The sequence below is a fragment of the Varanus komodoensis genome, unplaced genomic scaffold (assembly GCF_004798865.1).
Source record: "Varanus komodoensis strain SLA01 unplaced genomic scaffold, ASM479886v1 scaffold35, whole genome shotgun sequence".
NCBI lineage: Eukaryota > Metazoa > Chordata > Lepidosauria > Squamata > Varanidae > Varanus > Varanus komodoensis.
Window position 1 is genome coordinate 521993 of NW_025335856.1, and position 16988 is coordinate 538980.

Sequence of the window (16988 nt, forward strand, 5' to 3'; positions counted from 1 at the left end):
TTTCACCAAATTCCATTTGCACTAATTGATGTTTCATGAATTGCCAGTTAACATTATCAAAGGCCTTCTGTGCATCCAAAAATAATAGCGCCATTGGTTTTTCAGAGTGGACCTCATAATACTCTAAAATATCCAAAATAATTCTCATGTTGTTCCTCATTTGCCTTTTAGGTAAAAAGTCATTTTGATCTGGATGTATAAAGTCTGTTAAATACTTCTTCAGTCTTTCTGCCATTACCAAGGCAAAGATTTTGTAATCCACATTTAAAAGTGATATAGGTCTATAATTCTGGATCTGTGTCAAGTCCGATATTAAAGTAATTCTTTTGGTATTAAAGTAATATTTGCCTCTGTCCAAGTATTCGGTATTTTAGTATCTAACAACACCGTGTTACATATATCCTTAAAAGGCATACGCAGGATTCCTTCAAAAGCTTTATAGAACTCTGCTGGTAGCCCATCTGGGCCCGGAGTTTTGTGAATGACAATAATTGTTGTGGCTTTACAACAGAGTGGACATTCCCATGCAGTGGACATCCTGGAATGAAAGCTCTCCTGATGGCTGCAGGATGTCTGATTACCTTTTGTGTCGCTGCAGGAAACGAGGTGATTGCCGTGGACTGGAAAGGACTGAAAGATGTGGACCAGATCAATATGGATAGCACCAGCTCACTCCATGGCAGCAGCATCCACCGACCTTCCACTGAGGTAAGCGCCTATTCCCTGCCTGCAGAGAAGAGAGAAGGAAAACATCAACCATAGAGAGAACCCACTGACTACTATGATAGAAACCTCAGGTACTTACCTAGGGTGTCATCTGCAATAGAAATTTTGAGTCTCAAATAGTCAAAAGAGGCTTGATTTCTTTCTGGCATGATTCAGGGATCTTCTGGGATCCTTATTTTGGCTAAAGTCAGTTTATTTGGAAACCAAAGTATTTAAAAATAAAATAATTGTTTCAAAATATGAGTATAATGGAAACATGAGTCCTTGAAACATATCGGGAATGTTCCATGAAGAATAAAATGGTAAGGAGGAAGACCGTCTGAGCTGCAATGGGTTCCTTGCAAGAGCAAAATGATCTCAATCTATATCCAATGGTTTAGATGCGTGTGGACAACACTTATGTTCTTTGTATTATCTCCTTGCATTGCTCTGGATGCCCAGAGAAGATGCTCCTGCTTGTGCTATAAAGTCATTACAAAACCTGTGCGACCACCAGCAGATTTCCTCTTCTGCTCACCTTAGTGGTGGGCCAGGTAGCGCATGAGTCGGTTCAGATGACCGAGCTGTTTGGCAGTCTTTGTGGAGCGTAATTTAAATGGGATGGGAAGGGCACAGAAAGCACGGATCCTCCTCACCCTGATATTGTGCACCCCACCTGCCCAGCTTTTGGGGTATTAGAAGAACGGTTCTCAGTGCCTGTGGGGAGGGGGTGATGAGAACTTAATGCAGAGGGAGGGAAGAGTGAGCGAGTCTTTGTGGCCCACTACCCATTCCTCATGAAGCCTCGAGGCAAAAGGCAAGGCACCCTGTACTGTTTTATTTTGAAGGCAGCTAGCACATCATTTGTAATTTCGTGTGTGCGAATCCAACAAACTTCAGTGAGTGAAATTGTGTGACATCTTTAATCTTTCTAGAGATTACATCTATTTTGTAAACTATTAGCAATTTTATTTTACTAAATTTTATTGTTTTACAAATTGCAAAAGGAACAAAAGGTGGAGAGTTCTGTTTTGATGGATCCCTGTAGCACTTGACTCCAAAAATCCCTGTCTTTGTGGGGTGCTGGTTGGTGTCAGTAAGCTCTCTCCAGCTGCTACCACACACAGTAGCGTTAGCCTGGCCAGAGCAGTGGCACATTTGGCTCTGCCTTGTTGTGCTTCCAGATGGTCCCTTGGCCATTGTTGGAAGCTAACAGCTGGAATAGGCAGTGCCTTGGTACGATCTGGGATAGGCAGAGCATTGGCCCGTTTATGCCAGAATTGTCTGCCAGCCTTTCCTCCAGAATCTCAGGAGGAGGTTCACCCTGGCATGGCCCTCTGAGATGCTTTCCACTTGAGCAGCCGGGGCCGAATGATGGAGCCCTTCTCTTTGTAAAGCACAGTCTCTGCGGTGTCCCACCTGACCGAGCAACTAGTTTGCTAGCAGTGCTCTTTATTAGTTATCAGGTGTCTTCAGCAGGTGCAGTCCCTAGGGTAACTGGAAAAACAGCTCTACCCAGCTAAAGAGATGGGTGCACCGAAGCAGGCCTGCACACATACATCATCAGCTGGATTTTGATGAACTGGATGTGCTTTCTTGTGCATATCTGAATGCATTTCCAAACAATTCCACTGGCATCTCTCAGTTGCACTCACAGTCCCAAACTAGTTGCATGTTAACCTCTCGTTTTCGGAGGGCTGCATCTGGACTGGGTCCACATTAGCGCCTGCAAGTTTGCAATGTGTAACTCGCCCAGGGAACCTTTTGGCAAATGGGGCAGGATAAAAGTCATATATCTATATGTCTGTATGGGGTGAGAACATGAGGGAAAGTGAAAGGAGAAATTAAAGATGAGTTGCTAGGAGAAACTGTTCTGTGGAGTGGGGTATTCATTAGCAAAAAGGAAAGTTTTAAAGTGAGGATAGATGCTGCAGAGCAGATGTACAGAGAAACTGTATTCTGCAAGCAAGGTGCTGCAAGAGAAAATGGGTGGGCAAGAACGTAAGAAAAACAGCAGTCAGGAGCAGGAATTGGAACCGGCAGAACTAAAAGAGCAAGAAGGAATGTAAAAAAAGATGGAAGAATATTAGGGGGAAGTAGGGTAGGGAGAGAAAGAGAGTCTTTAGCCCTAAACCAGAGAAAGCACCCTGTTGTTCTATAAATCTATATGCTCTTAATCATCCACTGCTATTGTGCGTAAGCTTTTAATCTTGCACATTCATCCCCTCTGAATGTACGTCTGCTGGTGTCAGTTATCTGGCATTCAACCACAAAAGGCGTTTGAACAGCGTGGGGCTTCTATCCCAGAAGAGTCATGTATATTCCTTGCATCTGTGCTTCTCGCTTTCTCTGTGTGTTCTTCTCTTTGTGCCTGCATCATTTTCATTCTTTATGTAACAAACGATGTCTACACACACATGGAACTAGGGCCATCAAGAACAAAACTGGGCTGAGGATGTTCTTTGCCAAAGGCGCATGCCCCCACCACTCACACAGAGCATTTTCCTGTATGATTAACGCCATCCAGTGTGGCTGCCCATAACTCCACACTCAGAGGATTGTGGGCTTCCAGCAGAGGGTGGAAGGAGCACAGAGGCATGATTTCCTCATCACTCCTGCTGCCCTTCAAAACAGCTGACCAATTTTGTCCGTGTATGTGTTTTACAGTGGCTCATGAGGAGAAGAGCCAGAGGCACTGCCAGGCACTGTCCTTCCCTTCCCTTCCCTTCCCTTCCTCCGCACCCCTCTAACACTGACTCCGAGGTTGGCCTTGCGACCTCAAAGCCGCAGCCAGGGCAGAAAGAAGCACACTGGCTGTGCAGGTGGAGGAAGGACACTCCAGTGCAGAGACCCAGCTGTGAGCTTGGGTCAGAGCATCTTTGAGCTCAGGAGTGGGATTTTGAAATAGCCCGTGTCCATATAGACGGCTTATCATGGTCCTAAGCTTGTGTTCCAAGTGTCGTAACTGTGAAGGTCGACAGTGAAAGAGAGCAAGCTACGTGTGCATACCAACATCTTGTGTATGATGCCAACATGCTGTTTCTTTCTCCGTAGCAAACACGGACAGATTTCTCCTGGGATGGCATCAATGTGAGTATAGCCTCCATCCCCCTAAGCCTGCTCATGAGTGCTGAGGTATGTCAGGAGCCCATCTTACTGCAAGAAGACTTTGGCTTATAGCTTGAGTTGGGCATTTTCCTGCTCCTCGTAAGAGACATAATTTATCTGGAGAATAGCTGGATGCTTTGTGAACTTGCAGAACAATGTAACCGTTTTCCCATATCAAATGCAAATTGGCCCTGCAGCCTGTCAGTGGGTTTGCAGGTGGCCCAATTCTCCCCATGGGACTTGCAATGGACCTTCTTCACCGCCCTCCCCTCCACTGGACTTCAGTGGTTATCCAGAGGCAGAGATCTGGTTTCTAAAGAGCTACACTTGCTGTTAAATTAGGTGGATAGGAGAATGGATATTTATCATCAGTGTGAGTTTTACATTGTTAAAGGACTTCTCTGCAGCATATCAGTACTGTAATTTGCAAGCATAATCTGACAGTTTTCCTCAATTATGATAGATCCAGTACCAGCATAACTTACTGTCTCATACAATTGCATTTAACTTTTCATATTTATTGAACCATTATTCTACCACAATGAAGGAGGTAACACCATTTATTTATTTGTTTTGATAACCTCCTGACACATTTGCTGTTCTGACATCATGCCAAAACATGGTTTGCATTAGCAGTAGTTTAAAACTAAGACCATGATTTGGACTTCCAACTCTAAACAGGCAAACCATGGCTTAGACCTGTTTGCCCATTTGCCATAAGTTATTTCCTGTCAACAACAGGTGGATAGCACTGTCTGTGACTCTGGTTTGTGAATTCAGACGTATCAGGCCAGAGTTCACACAGAGGATGAATTAGCAAATGAGTGTGGTGGCTAGACTGAGGATCCAGGAGACCCGGTTCTAGTCCCCACTCAGCCATGGAGCTCACTGGGGGACTTGGGACCAGTCACAGACTCTCAGCCCAACCTACCTCCCAGGATAAGATTGAGAGGACGTGAAATACATAAGCTGCCTTGAGTTCCTTGAAAGGAGAAAAGGAAGGATATAAATACAATAAATTAAACAAGCTGGGTGACATAATACTTCTGGTGTTGGTTTGCTTAAGGATTGTAAAGATTTTGAGGACTTCTGGGTGACAACATCCCATAGCACACTTCCCTTATCCATCTCCTTCTTTTCACTCCTCCTGTTTTCACCCAGTACTTTTCAAATAAAAGACGCTTTGTTCAAACTCATTCAAACATAATTTCTTAGATAAATCAATACATCTTGACAGCTTGTAAGAACAGAGCAGGAACCCTAACCCTTGGGCACTTTAGTTTAAAAAATTTGGATGCCATTTATTCCAGTAGCCCCCACACTGTCGGAGAGTCGCTGCTAGAAAATACTCAAGGTACAAAAGCCATCTTTGTTGTCCATGAGGGGAGTCTTAAAATAGATATCCACATGAAAGCAATCTAATTCCATCTAGATAAAAAGATGATAGGTTTTGCTTTTCCAGAGGTCCATTCAGAAACAGATAGTCCTATAAAGAAAATAGCCTCAAATCAATCTGTACTCAAGAAGAGTTCAGAATATATAACACGGATCAACCCCACTTAGTTATCACAGTAGTCTGGGGTGCAGCGAGTCAAAGTTATATTGACTTTCTCAAAGCCACAAAATGATCTTCACACAGTGTTGATTTGAACCTTCTTCAGGTGCTCTCTCTGCTATAACCACTAGGTGGCTCTGTTATTTTTATGCCCAGTCTTCTGCATGTTTTCTGGTGAAGCTGAGTTACATGTGGCATTTAAAAAAACCCTCGGCAGTTTTATTTGGAAGGCGAAACAGCTGTGAGCCCTGATCTAGCACCATGCTCACAGTCTTGCAATGATTTCCCATCCAAAGTCCCACTAGGCTGCTAATAATGGCAGCAGGAAGACATATTAAATGAGAAAACGGTGCAAAGGTCTAATCCACGCTAGGAATATGCTCTGGTTTAGAGCTCCAAGTTGCTTCTCCTTAAAATGCCATGCAGTTGTCCCTCAGTGAATTTAATGCAGTTGCTCTCAAATAAAGGTAGGTTTGCAGGCCGTCCTTAACTGAAATGCAAAAGGCCACAAGTTTGTTCTCAAGCAAGCATCTTGCAAAAATATACTGTGACCAAAGAGCAACATAGAGGTATGAAGGAAGAATTGTAACAGTGCACCAGAAGAGTTGCTGCAGATTTTGTCGATAAGAATTTTCTGCTGATTATGGTCCACTTATGGCCATACTCCTTGCCTGTGTGTGAATTAAAGGAATGGGCTCCCCTGGTTAGACAAGCTCGGCAATGTCCCTCCATTTGTATGCAGGTGTCTTTAATTCCTGCTGAAATGAATGCTGTTTGGTTTCTGTGAAGAGTGGCGGTGGGGCTTGAGGCCTGTTGCTATCGAGCAAGTCTTGGAGCCCGTTGGGTGGCCTGGAGCCAGTTGGTGAGCCCATGCAGATGTACACATGTATGTGCACACGCACCACTGATGCCACCGCTGTGCCAGCCCCTAAGTTCAGCACCTGAACGGGATACCACTGTGGCCAGCCGGAGGGTATTCGGGCAGGCCCAGGAGACGCAGGCAGCCGTCCAGCAATGATGCACCCTTACTGCTGGGGGAGCTAAGCCATCGGGCCTGCTGCAGTGCTCGCTCTTACGCACGACCCGTGCAGTCAGAGCACAATATACCAGTGACTCCTCTTCTGTTCCCTTTTCTTTTCACAACTAAGTCAGTACTCCATTAAAGAGGCACTTAAAACTTCTACAGTTACTTCAGATATTTTTTTCCTCAAGGATGTTTAGATTTTGCAAGTAAAAGCAACAGAGTCCACATAATTGTTAGTGGCACGTGTCTGTTGTTTTTTCAAGATGTTCCTCATTCCTCACTCCAAGACGGCATTCCAACCATTTTCCTTCATTAACAAAGATCATTTTCGTGAAAAGAATAAGGAAAGCGGCTTTCAGAATCAGGAAAGTAGCTTTCAGAATAAAGAAAACAGCTTTTCATGCCTATCCACTGATTTTCCATGAGCGCAGCACTAATTTTGTAGTTTCTTTGGAGGACAGAAGGAGACGAACTGTGTGCTGTTGTTTTTAAGTTATACAATAACAATGTCACATTCCCATGGAGATATTTCAAGGTAATCTCAATTCTTACAAACAGTGTTCTGAGTACACAGCAGCCCTGTAATATAACACAATCGCTGAACTGCAGGAATGAGACATGTGGGAGAATGAGGGTGACCAAACAATACGTATATAAACCAGTAAAGTTAGCACAGAAAACAGCAGGCAAACCTCAATATTCAGTTCTCCCCTTTTCCTTTTGATATTCAGTCCCATTTATTATGATATTACATTTCTATACCACCCATAGCTGAAGCTCTCTGGGTGTCAGGCATTTCAGGCTATACAGCTAAATGTTACATTTACACTCACACTCACTCACTCACTCACTCACACACACAGACACATATTTAGGCCATGTCTCTTTCTTTTCCCACACATGCTGAGCTGAACTACTTTTTGAACATCTGAATACAGCTTCTGTACCAGCATACAAACAGTATTAATCTTCTACTGCCTATCCTCTCACTTGTTCTGCAGTGCTTTATATACACATCAACAATCTCAGTTTTTTTGGCACTTACTACTTTCTCATGACTATCTCACTTTAAGGAATGGCTGTCAGAAGCATCCCGAGCAATCACCAAATATAGTTCATAACACCAGGGCTGCTCCCAGACATGTTGGTGCTTGATGGCAGAAAATCCCAAATGGACCATGTACCCGAACAGTGTCCTTCCATGGGCAGTTCCTCACCCAACAAAGCACCATGCAGGTTTTCTGTCCCGTTACTAATATTCCATCTTTGTTTGTTTCTTGTCCTTCAGTTTTATTCTTTTTCCCTGTTCCTTGTGTTCTTAGAAGTCCAGACTGGATTGTCTCCTTTCCTCCCCCTCATACCTTTTCATTCCTTTACATAATCTGTTTTTTCAGCTCTCCATGGAAGACACAACCTCCATCCTGCCCAAGCTGAAGCGAAACTCCAATGCATATGGGATCGGAGCTCTAGCTAAGTCATCTTTCTCTGGTGAGGATCTCAAACCCTTGGATCCCAAACTATCTTACTTCCTATTAATCCTAGCATTATCCCCTTGCTTCTGCCTCTCCCCCAAATGCCGCCAAAATTAAAAAAGAAAAGACTTCACTGCTCTCCCAAATTAAAGGCTTGAGTGCCATGTACTCATCAGTTCCCCTGAGTACCATCATACTTTGGAACTTCTTCAGGCATTACTCCTTCACATATCACTCCTCACCATGATAAATGTCCATGTTGGTACAGGTGGATACGTCATAATGTGTGAACGGCAGAACTCTCCTCAGAAAGATATTGTGCAATGAGGCAAACAAATACCTGAACAACATTCACATCATCTTGTGCATCTTATATGATATGTATTTCTGCCAACAGCATATATTTTCTAATATGGAGGGTGAAGTGTGGCAGACCTTGTTTCCTTTTTAAGGTCTGCTGGTCCATCCTTCTGCTTCACCTCTGAATGAGTAGTTTTCATAAAGTTCTGTGTATATTTGCCTCTTTCTTTTAATTCAGCTATCTGTGCAGTACTGTTCCATTCATGGGGAGTGGGAGGGGCGGAGAAATTGTGCTGGAGGGAGAGTCATAGAAGTGTGGCACATTCAAGAAATTCCCCAAAAGCCCAGTGGTGTCTGGTGCCCATTGGAGCTGATGGGATCAATGGAAAGGTGGAACCAGGAGGCCCTTGCATCCACAGCAGCTAGCAGTCCAACCCAAGAAAGAGGAAACTGAGGCACATAAGCTTTAGGACCATTCTTGGAAAGCACTGCATGTGCATGGGGGAGGGATCTGCCCAGTGGATTCACACAAGCAGTCCTTTGAATCCTCTGCGACCAGCAACCCATAGGACAGAAGGGAGGAGGGAATCTGAGGCAAATTATTCTGAGATCATGCTCGCAAAGCAGAGAATGAGAAAATCTCTGTAGCAGCACACAAAAGCAGTCTTCTGCATCTACAGGAATCCACCGCACAGGAAAGAGCAATTGAAGTAAATTAACTCTGATAAAGCTAGCTGGAAAGTGGAGTGTTGTAGGGGGACAAAAAGCAGTCCCTGGAACACGAGTGCAGGAATGCTAAATGCTGTGCCTGAATCCCAGCAACCCAGTGGCAATGTTCTGAGCATGCACAACTAGTTCGGAAGGCTGTGGGCAAGTGCAGTAGCAAGCTGCAAGGACTCCCAGCTGGACCCCTGGGAAGCATTCTTTGGAGATCTTGGCAGTTAGCGACTCGATTGAGGAGGCAGGGAGACCCAGCCCTAACACAGGATCACCTCTGCAAAGCTCTAATCAAGTTGCAAGAAAGGGGCCTGAGTGGCAGAATAGGCCCCGTTTTACAATCTTCCTTTTATCAGCAGCTTATATGTTAGCGTGTAAAGCAACTGGAGAAAATTTTACCCTTCTGCTACATGAACACATGCTAAATAATATGATTATTGTCCGTTCATAAGTGTTTCTGGATTATCTGCGTTTTGCAAACTCTGTGATAGGTAGAAAAGGAATTATAAGCTAAATTTGTCTATTTCTTTTTGTATAAGCAGAATTCTGGGTCTGAATAAACTTTAATCATTTGAGTTATTAACACCTATGGTGAGGGATAGGTAGCTGAGATTAAGGGTATGTTTTTCAAGGAGACCTCTTACAGCAGCAAACTTAATTCTGCATTAACATGCATAGAAATACTACATTGTCAAGAGACTGCAGTGACTGTTTGGTATTAGTGGCCTATTTTCCAAAAGTTTTAGGTCCAAGCTAATTCTAAGTTAGGTCATGATTCTAGCCGAATACTGTGATATCACTTACCCTGGTCCCCAATGTCCAGTTTAATTTGCGACTGTGGTGATGATTTTCCTGTCTGTACTGCCCAACAGCTGCCGCTCTCTGGGCATGTTTGCAGTACAAATTATAAAATGCTGCATACAATTTCAGTGCACAACCTTTAACACAATGTAAGCTGCTAAAGAAAATTGCAGTGAAAAACGGTAGGCTTGTTAAAAAGACAGCTGACATCAATGCTCCATCATATGCCATTCAATGTCTGGGAGTGGTGGGTGGTCTTAACCTGGTGATGAAAAGACGACAGTGCTGGCATCAGGCAGGCTTCAATGGGGAAATCCTTTAAGAATTGCAGGGCCATCACCGAGAAGGCCCTCTTCCTTGTGGCCACCTTCTGAGCCTCCCTTGGAAATGGCACCTGAAGGAATGTTCCAAATGTTGACCATAACACCTGTGTAGAGTCAGGAGAGGCATTTTGAGAAATACTGCAGTTGTGAGCCATGTAAAGCTTTATAGAGTGAAACCATCAGTTTGAATTTCGACTCTGAAGCATATCGGCTGCCAGTGCAAGCAACCAGAATTGGTGTTGGCTCTGCAGAGCTTCTGCTCCCATTTACTAGTCTGTCTGCCACTTTTTGAACAAACTGCAGCTTCCGAACAGTTTTCAGGGGCAGACCTGCTGATGTGATGAATGGTGACCTTGTCCATAAATTATTGGGTTAAAAGCTGGCAACCGAGTACAATTCTGGGGTCTCACGCTACACATTTCTGCAGTTGGAAAACTCCTGCAAAGGTAGGTCATGTACACCAGAAGAGAGTCAAACTAGGTGCCTCCCAGCGTGAGGTGACCAACAGCTCTGGAGCTGTATAATAGCCCCTCTTGTTTTCTCAATGTCTGGCGCCTTAGGGATATCCCGCAGCATGAAGGATCATGTCACCAAGCCCACTGCCATGGGACAGGGCCGCGTCGCACACATGATTGAGTGGCAGGGCTGGGGCAATGGCAGCAACCAGCAGCAGCATCACACCCACGAAACGGTCCGGAAGGATGCCGACGCTTACTCTGACCTGAGTGACGGGGAGAAGGAGGCGCGATTCCTTGCAGGTACTCTACCAGCCATTCCTCGAGGATGTCGTTGCCCTGTCCCTGCTTTGTCTTCCTTCTTTCTCTGGGCTGGGAGAGGCAGTGGAGAATAGCTGCTTCGCCCTGTACAGGCTGAGTCCCTGGCTTTGCGCAGGGGCTGTGCTGCCCTGTGGACACCACACGAAGGCATGTGCTGGTTCTAGGAGTAACAGCCGCTCTTCCCAGCTCTGGCAGAGTCCCCACAGTCCATGCTCCTCTGTTAATTCTGATCTAAGATCAGAGAGAACAGCAGCGCTGCCCAGGCGATAGGGGATGCAGGCCAAGCCCTGACTCCTGGCTGAACTCCGAAATGCTGTGGGCTGGATTAGTCCCACAGGACACTGAGTCTGCACCCCAGCCTGAAATGCATCTTCTTTCTGGATTGCATAGGTGGATCAAGGAGGTTGTATAGCTGACGGTGCCTCTCGGTGAGAAGCTTGTATGCAGCCAGCTTCCAACCCCCTGCTACTTTCTCATGCTGGCGAAAAGCAGAAACAGCCTGAGCAAGTTTTCATAGAAGAGAGGGAAGAGACACTGGGCACATGCTAGATCCACCACTGTGTGTTCTTCACTCCTGAATACTTTTTGAATACCATACTCTCAGCACAGAAATGCACAGAATGAGGAGGGGATTGCTCCTGGAATGAGCAGCCCCGTATTGTGCTCCTCTCTCCTTCTGCATGGATGGGGCAGCTCCCCTCTTCTTTTGGCATCCTGTCCACTCTGCAGTTTGCCGCTCCCATTCCGTATTTCTGGCTGCCGCTAGTGAAGGTGAAGAAGGGCTCTGCACAAAGGCATCTGGGCGTGAGCAGGGAAAAGGGACATCTGATGCAGGCTTGCAGTGTTGGCTTCCAAACTGTGCTTCTTACTCATGTGTAGATTCTTCATCTGTAATCGGGATGCTTAAAAGGTTTTAATTTATTCCAACTTCTTCCTGTGTGAAGTGGTAATTAGTGATTTCAAGTATGGAACCAGGCTGCTGCAGTGAGGTTTGCCAGTTTTTCAAATGTAAAGTTCTGTGGCGTGGGTGGGAGGTTGTGAAGTGACACAGAAGATCGGTCCAGGCTCTGTTGTGGAGGCACTAGACCGGATTGTAGCCTGAGTGCCTCAAGGGCTCCCGTGGCCGGGCATTGAGTGATCCAAGAGGCAGGTAGAAATGAGGCAGCAAATATGTCTGGGAATCAGCAGGTGTAGGGGGATCAGTGGAGTCACTTCATCCGCCATTATCCTTCTCTCTCGTTTGTCTGTAACAAAGGGGTGATGGAACAGTTTGCGATCTCGGAAGCTACCCTCATGGCCTGGTCTTCCATGGACGGTGAAGACATGAGTGTCAACTCCAACCAGGAGAACCAGGCTGGCAACTACAATGAGACCTACCAGGAGATGATGGAGAACCAGGGTGAGTGTTGGCCTCTCCTCCCCCGCTTCAGGAGCAGGGAGCAGGTCGAGCGAGAAATGGGGGAACTCTGGAAAACCACATTTTGTGGCTCTGGGGACTGGACCAGAGCTGTCCTGATTTGGGGAGGAAGAAACTGCCCGGCTCAGCCCTGCTCTCCACTGGCCTTCTGTTTTGTTCCTGGGACAGTCCCCTGCTCCACTCTTCGCACTGCTGGTGTCCTGCAGTGAGTAAGAGTGAGACCTTGCAGCATGTTTTATTGCTTCTCTCTAATATAAGTGCACATGGTCCCAACTCAGATCTACCTGTGGTTCAGAATATGGTCTGTAAGCAAGAGCTGCACAAGGAGTGGACTTAATCAAACTGCGGTCAGCCTAGGGGCCCTTCGCATTCCCCAAGCCCATATGCTCTACAGGGACAGTAACGATGGCCTACATTACAGGACTGTTGGAGGAGCTGCTGAGATAATGTGCCTCAGTTCTAAGGAATGGTATAAATGCTAGCTAGCTCATGACTAATACTGCTTTGACCACCTCTGTTCTGTCCTGCCTGGAATCTATAGGTTTCAAAGGTGTCAGAAAGGGGGCTGGGTATTCAGGCCATAACATTCCAGACTACAGGGGCCCACACAACACAGTGTTCCTCCAGATGTCCCCACTGCCCCCCACTTGCTCAGATCCTTCCACACAGGAGACTAGAAGGATCTAGCCTGGTTTGGCTTTCTCTCCAGCATGCTAGCTATGTACATGCAAATAGTTTCCATAGGTGGAGGATCTTCCAGTAACATGAGACCCTCCTTACCTGTGGTCTGAAGGGGTACAGTGAAGGGGTACACTGTACATAGTTACAGGTTTGCAGCTTCCATGAAAAGTAGGCCATAATGACCATAATAGGCTGCAAATGCCTCTGACAAGCTATTATTTATTTATTTATTTATTTATTTAAAACATTTCTATGCCGCCCCATTCGCCGAAGCCTCGGGGTGGCTCACAACATAAAATTAAAATATAAAACATTCAAATATACATACAAATTAACAATATAAAATAAGTCGTCCCGGCCAGATAAAATAAGCAAATAATATTAACAATTAAAATGACGTTTAAATAAAACGGTCTTCGCCTGGCGCCGAAAAACAAATAACGACGGCGCCAGGCAGACCTCTCTGGGGAGCGCATTCCATAGATTGGGCGCCACCGCAGAGAAAGCCCTCCTCCGAGTACCTACCCTCCTAATTTCTTTCACAGAGGGTTCCCGGAGAAGGGCCTCTCCCGCAGATCTCAGGGGGTGGGCGGGCGTATATGGATGTAAGCACTCCTTCAGGTAACCAGGACCCAAGCCGTTTAGGGCTTTATAGGTCATCACCAACAAGCTACAACTGGGTGACGCTAGGAGGACCCATTCCCAAACATGGTCTCTTTCCCAAACATGGATGTCTTCCCAGACTCTCCTTTCCTTCCGGCTTCCGTGGGCTCCGCCCTTTGTTCTACCTCCGCTCTCCTCTCCCCGCTTTGCAGATCACCTGGCCCAGGCGCAGTATGACAGCTGGCCTCACTCCTACGTCTCGCAAGGCATGTACTGCCTGGGCTCATCGGACGCCTGGGAGACCAGCGACCAGTCCCTCATTGCCTCCCCAGCGGCTGGCTCCTGCCTCGGCCAGAACTTTGAAGAGTCCCAGCCCAGCCTGCAGGAAACTGTCCTTATGCAGAACAACCTGATCCAGCAGCACCAGCTGCTGCAGCTCCAGCAGCAGCAGCAGCAGCAGCTGCAGCAGGCCCTGCTCCCCAATTCCGGCCTCGCGGATGCATGGCCTGCTCAGACAGTCCCCGGTGGGGGTGGCAGTGCTGAATCCAGCACCTTTGTGGGCGTCCACTCGGAGGAGGAAAAGAACCCCTTGCTGGAGAAGGCCCCGCTCCTGAACAAGAAGCCCTCGCTGGAGGAGGACGATGCCGTTTGCCGGGACCTGGAGTCCCTTTCCCCGCGGGAGGAGCCAGAGCCCGCTGTCCTCAGCCGCAAGGTCTCTGACGTTACCTCGTCCGGAGTGCAGTCTTTTGATGAGGAGGAAGGCGAAGCCAACAACTGATGCTGCCATCAAGGAGCCCTTTGCCATTATGCATGGGAAACACGGGTGGGGAAAGCGACAAGGAAGCCCCTCTCCAGCTCCCAAATTCCCCAGGTGCGCTAGCACACGAGTTCGTTTTTAGTTTCACTGAAGGTAAGCCAAGGACCAAACGTGCTGGGCATTGCTACGTCCGCCTCTCCTCCTGCACACATTGGGCTGAGCCTTCAAGACCTACTGCCTTGGACACCCAGGCAGGGAGCTCAGGGAACGCCAGACAGTGGGGTCGCGTGGACATGGCTGATGGTGGATCCTGGCCATGCAGGCAGAAGGGACGTGGCTTCTGGGATGCAGAGCTTAGTAAAGCGACTGAGGGGGTGCCGCTGCTGCCTGCTGTGACTGCTGAGACCAAGGGTCTTCTGAGAAGGCAGGCCAGCATTGGAACGTGAGAACGTGTGGCTCAGCAGACCAGCTGGCAAAGGCCTGGGCAGAGTCCTGACGCCTTCTTCGGGAAGTGAGGTGCTATCTGCCGAGGGAGGGCGTCTCTGGGTGCAGAGCATGCATCCGAACCAGAAGGGAGGCTTCAAGGGTACCGACTGCCCTGTGAGACGGGCAAAGCTGCTGCGTGAGTCCAGTCCAAACCTCATTCTCCAGCATGTGTGCAGAAATTGCTGCAGAAATCCTCCTTATGCACCCCTTACTATCTCTGCCTTCCTGGGAGCTGGAGTGCGGTTTCCTCCCCTATTTAATAATGGGCACTGCATGCACGGGAGGGAAAGGGGAGGGGGGTCATCTGCCAATTTTATATTTTAAGCAGACATGGAATCCTCTCTTTCCAGTTGTGTGCAGGGAAGACAAGCAAAGAAACAAGGAAAGCAAGCGCCATGGCTTAAGTACCAGCTTTCCAGTTTACATTTGAGCTTTTGTTCTTGCTTTTTTTCTACATTTTGTATCTCCGAGTTCTTTTAAGCAGTGGCTAACAGAGGGAATAACGTGGGTGCCACCTAGTGTGAAATAATATGCCTTTCCTCAGATTACCAGATCCTCTGTCGTGCCAAAATTGTGATGAAACAGAGATCGAAAGAGAGCACTTTCCCTCTCTTTCCATCCACTTATCTCTACTGCTTTCTTTTCTATTTTTTTCCTGTTGACAATGCAACTATTTCTCACACCCTCATTACAGTCAAAAATAAGGAAAGGGTAAGTGGAGCTTTCTTCTCATTTTTATGGGTATTTTTCTGGGGATGGGGGTTGCGAACGCTATCATGGCTTGAAAGCCATGCACTTTGGTCTAAAGTTATCCCCTTTGTGGACATTTGCCATGATGGGAGAAGTGAGACCAAGAGGATAAACCCACATTTTCATCCTTTCTGGGTCTCCAACCTTCTGGTAGAAAAGGTGGGAGAAAACAATGGCGTGAAACAGATCCATTTTCCAGAGCCGCTGGAAAGCACCTGGTCATGACCGAGTGGCAGAAGCTTATGTCAAATAAGGACACACTTGACAGAGGTTACTTTAGGATGACAGGAAGCGATCCTTTCCAGAAGGACATCTCCAACCAAGCCTGATGTATTCTGTTCTCCTGCAATTCAGAGATGGTTTCCTAGTAGTTTGCTTTTCGCAGAGCAACTGGCCACAAGATTGAGGAGAGAATCATATTGCAGGGCTTTGCCTACCCAGGTAGGAGACTCTTCATCTGGAAGGGGTCTGGGGTCTGGAGGTAACCCTTATTTGCATCCGGATGTCATTGGTAAGGTCCCATGCACTTTGGATGAAGGAAAAAAAGAGGGAGGCCTCCTGTTCATAAAGTCAAGAGACACTTATCTCCCCCTCACCCCCCGCATTGCACTTTCCCCTTGGAAATGCGGTCATGACAATGGACGAGAGTGCTTGCACAGAAATAATCACAACAGATGCATGAAAGAAAAGCTTTTTTCTCAGTCCCTCTCTTCCTTCTCTTCATTTCCTTACTATTCCTGGCTCCTCAGATGGGGAGGCAGCTCAGTGTCTGAGCATTTGGGAGCCCACCTCTCCTAAAAATATGTTTACATGCTACTGTGCCAACCTCTGAAGGCGAAGAGCGTTGGATACAGTACTGTTGTGACTATGGGGGTGAAGCCCCATGTTCCTGCATTTTTCTTAATTGCTGCATTCTGGCTGTCAGTCCATTGTGGGGAATTCTGCTGGAACTGATGATGTGGAAGGAGGAGGTGCAGAAGGCTCTTCTCTGCAAGGAAGAACTAAGGAGATTCCCGTTGTCCCGGCATTATCAAGCCTTCAGCCTCACCAGGAAGCATCGAGGTGTTCCCAGTATTGTGGGGGGTGTGCGGGCGGGATTCAGGCAGCCTGCTTCTTCTTTCCTCCAAACAATTATGCTCCACGTGCCTGTCCAGGACCAGGACTACACCTGGATGTTTACGGTAATTCTGTTTCAGTGTAAATGTACTCTGCTTTCATCTTGGCACTCACCAGACTTGATCCAAATGGCTCATCTTGTTTATATCTGTTCTTTTATTGTCTGTCTTTTAAAAATGCAAGCAATTTGTGCATTTGATAATATCATGTGACACACATGTTTGAGAAATGTATATTTTTTTCTCGATCTGAGAGAGGGTATAGGGGAACACATTGTATGGAAAATGGTAATGAAAACAACAGGAGAGACATGGGTAAGCCTTGTGGGGGAATAGTACTGAACCACTCTTCACAGTGGAATAAACAATGCCAACTCTACTGTAGGATTCTACAGTCC

At 46.7% G+C, this 16988-nt stretch overlaps 1 protein-coding gene across 2 annotated transcripts; it reads left to right on the plus strand.

The window, feature by feature from the left end:
* The first annotated feature begins 603 nt into the window (after window positions 1-603).
* On the plus strand, window positions 604-14260 carry FAM131B (family with sequence similarity 131 member B). 2 transcript variants are annotated; one of them, XM_044439610.1, is made up of 7 exons: window positions 626-708; window positions 3760-3795; window positions 7787-7880; window positions 10566-10763; window positions 12037-12180; window positions 13695-13873; window positions 13949-14260. In XM_044439610.1, exons 1-7 carry the CDS (start codon window positions 655-657, stop codon window positions 14258-14260), a joined length of 1017 nt encoding a protein of 338 aa, XP_044295545.1. In that variant the 5' UTR covers window positions 626-654. The 2 variants fall into 2 exon arrangements, with proteins under 2 accessions (XP_044295546.1, XP_044295545.1); XM_044439611.1 differs by lacking the exon at window positions 3760-3795 and having other exon boundaries at window positions 604-708.
* The last annotated feature ends 2728 nt before the right edge of the window (window positions 14261-16988 follow it).

Bases quoted from the DNA above. Each gene is read 5' to 3' on its own strand.
- FAM131B (XM_044439610.1), top strand. From the start codon at position 655: ATGGATAGCACCAGCTCACTCCATGGCAGCAGCATCCACCGACCTTCC. The intron at 709-3,759 runs GTAAGCGCCTAT...CTTTCTCCGTAG, and splicing joins TCCACCGACCTTCCACTGAG to CAAACACGGACAGATTTCTC. The intron at 7,881-10,565 runs GTGAGGATCTCA...CTGGCGCCTTAG, and splicing joins AGCTAAGTCATCTTTCTCTG to GGATATCCCGCAGCATGAAG.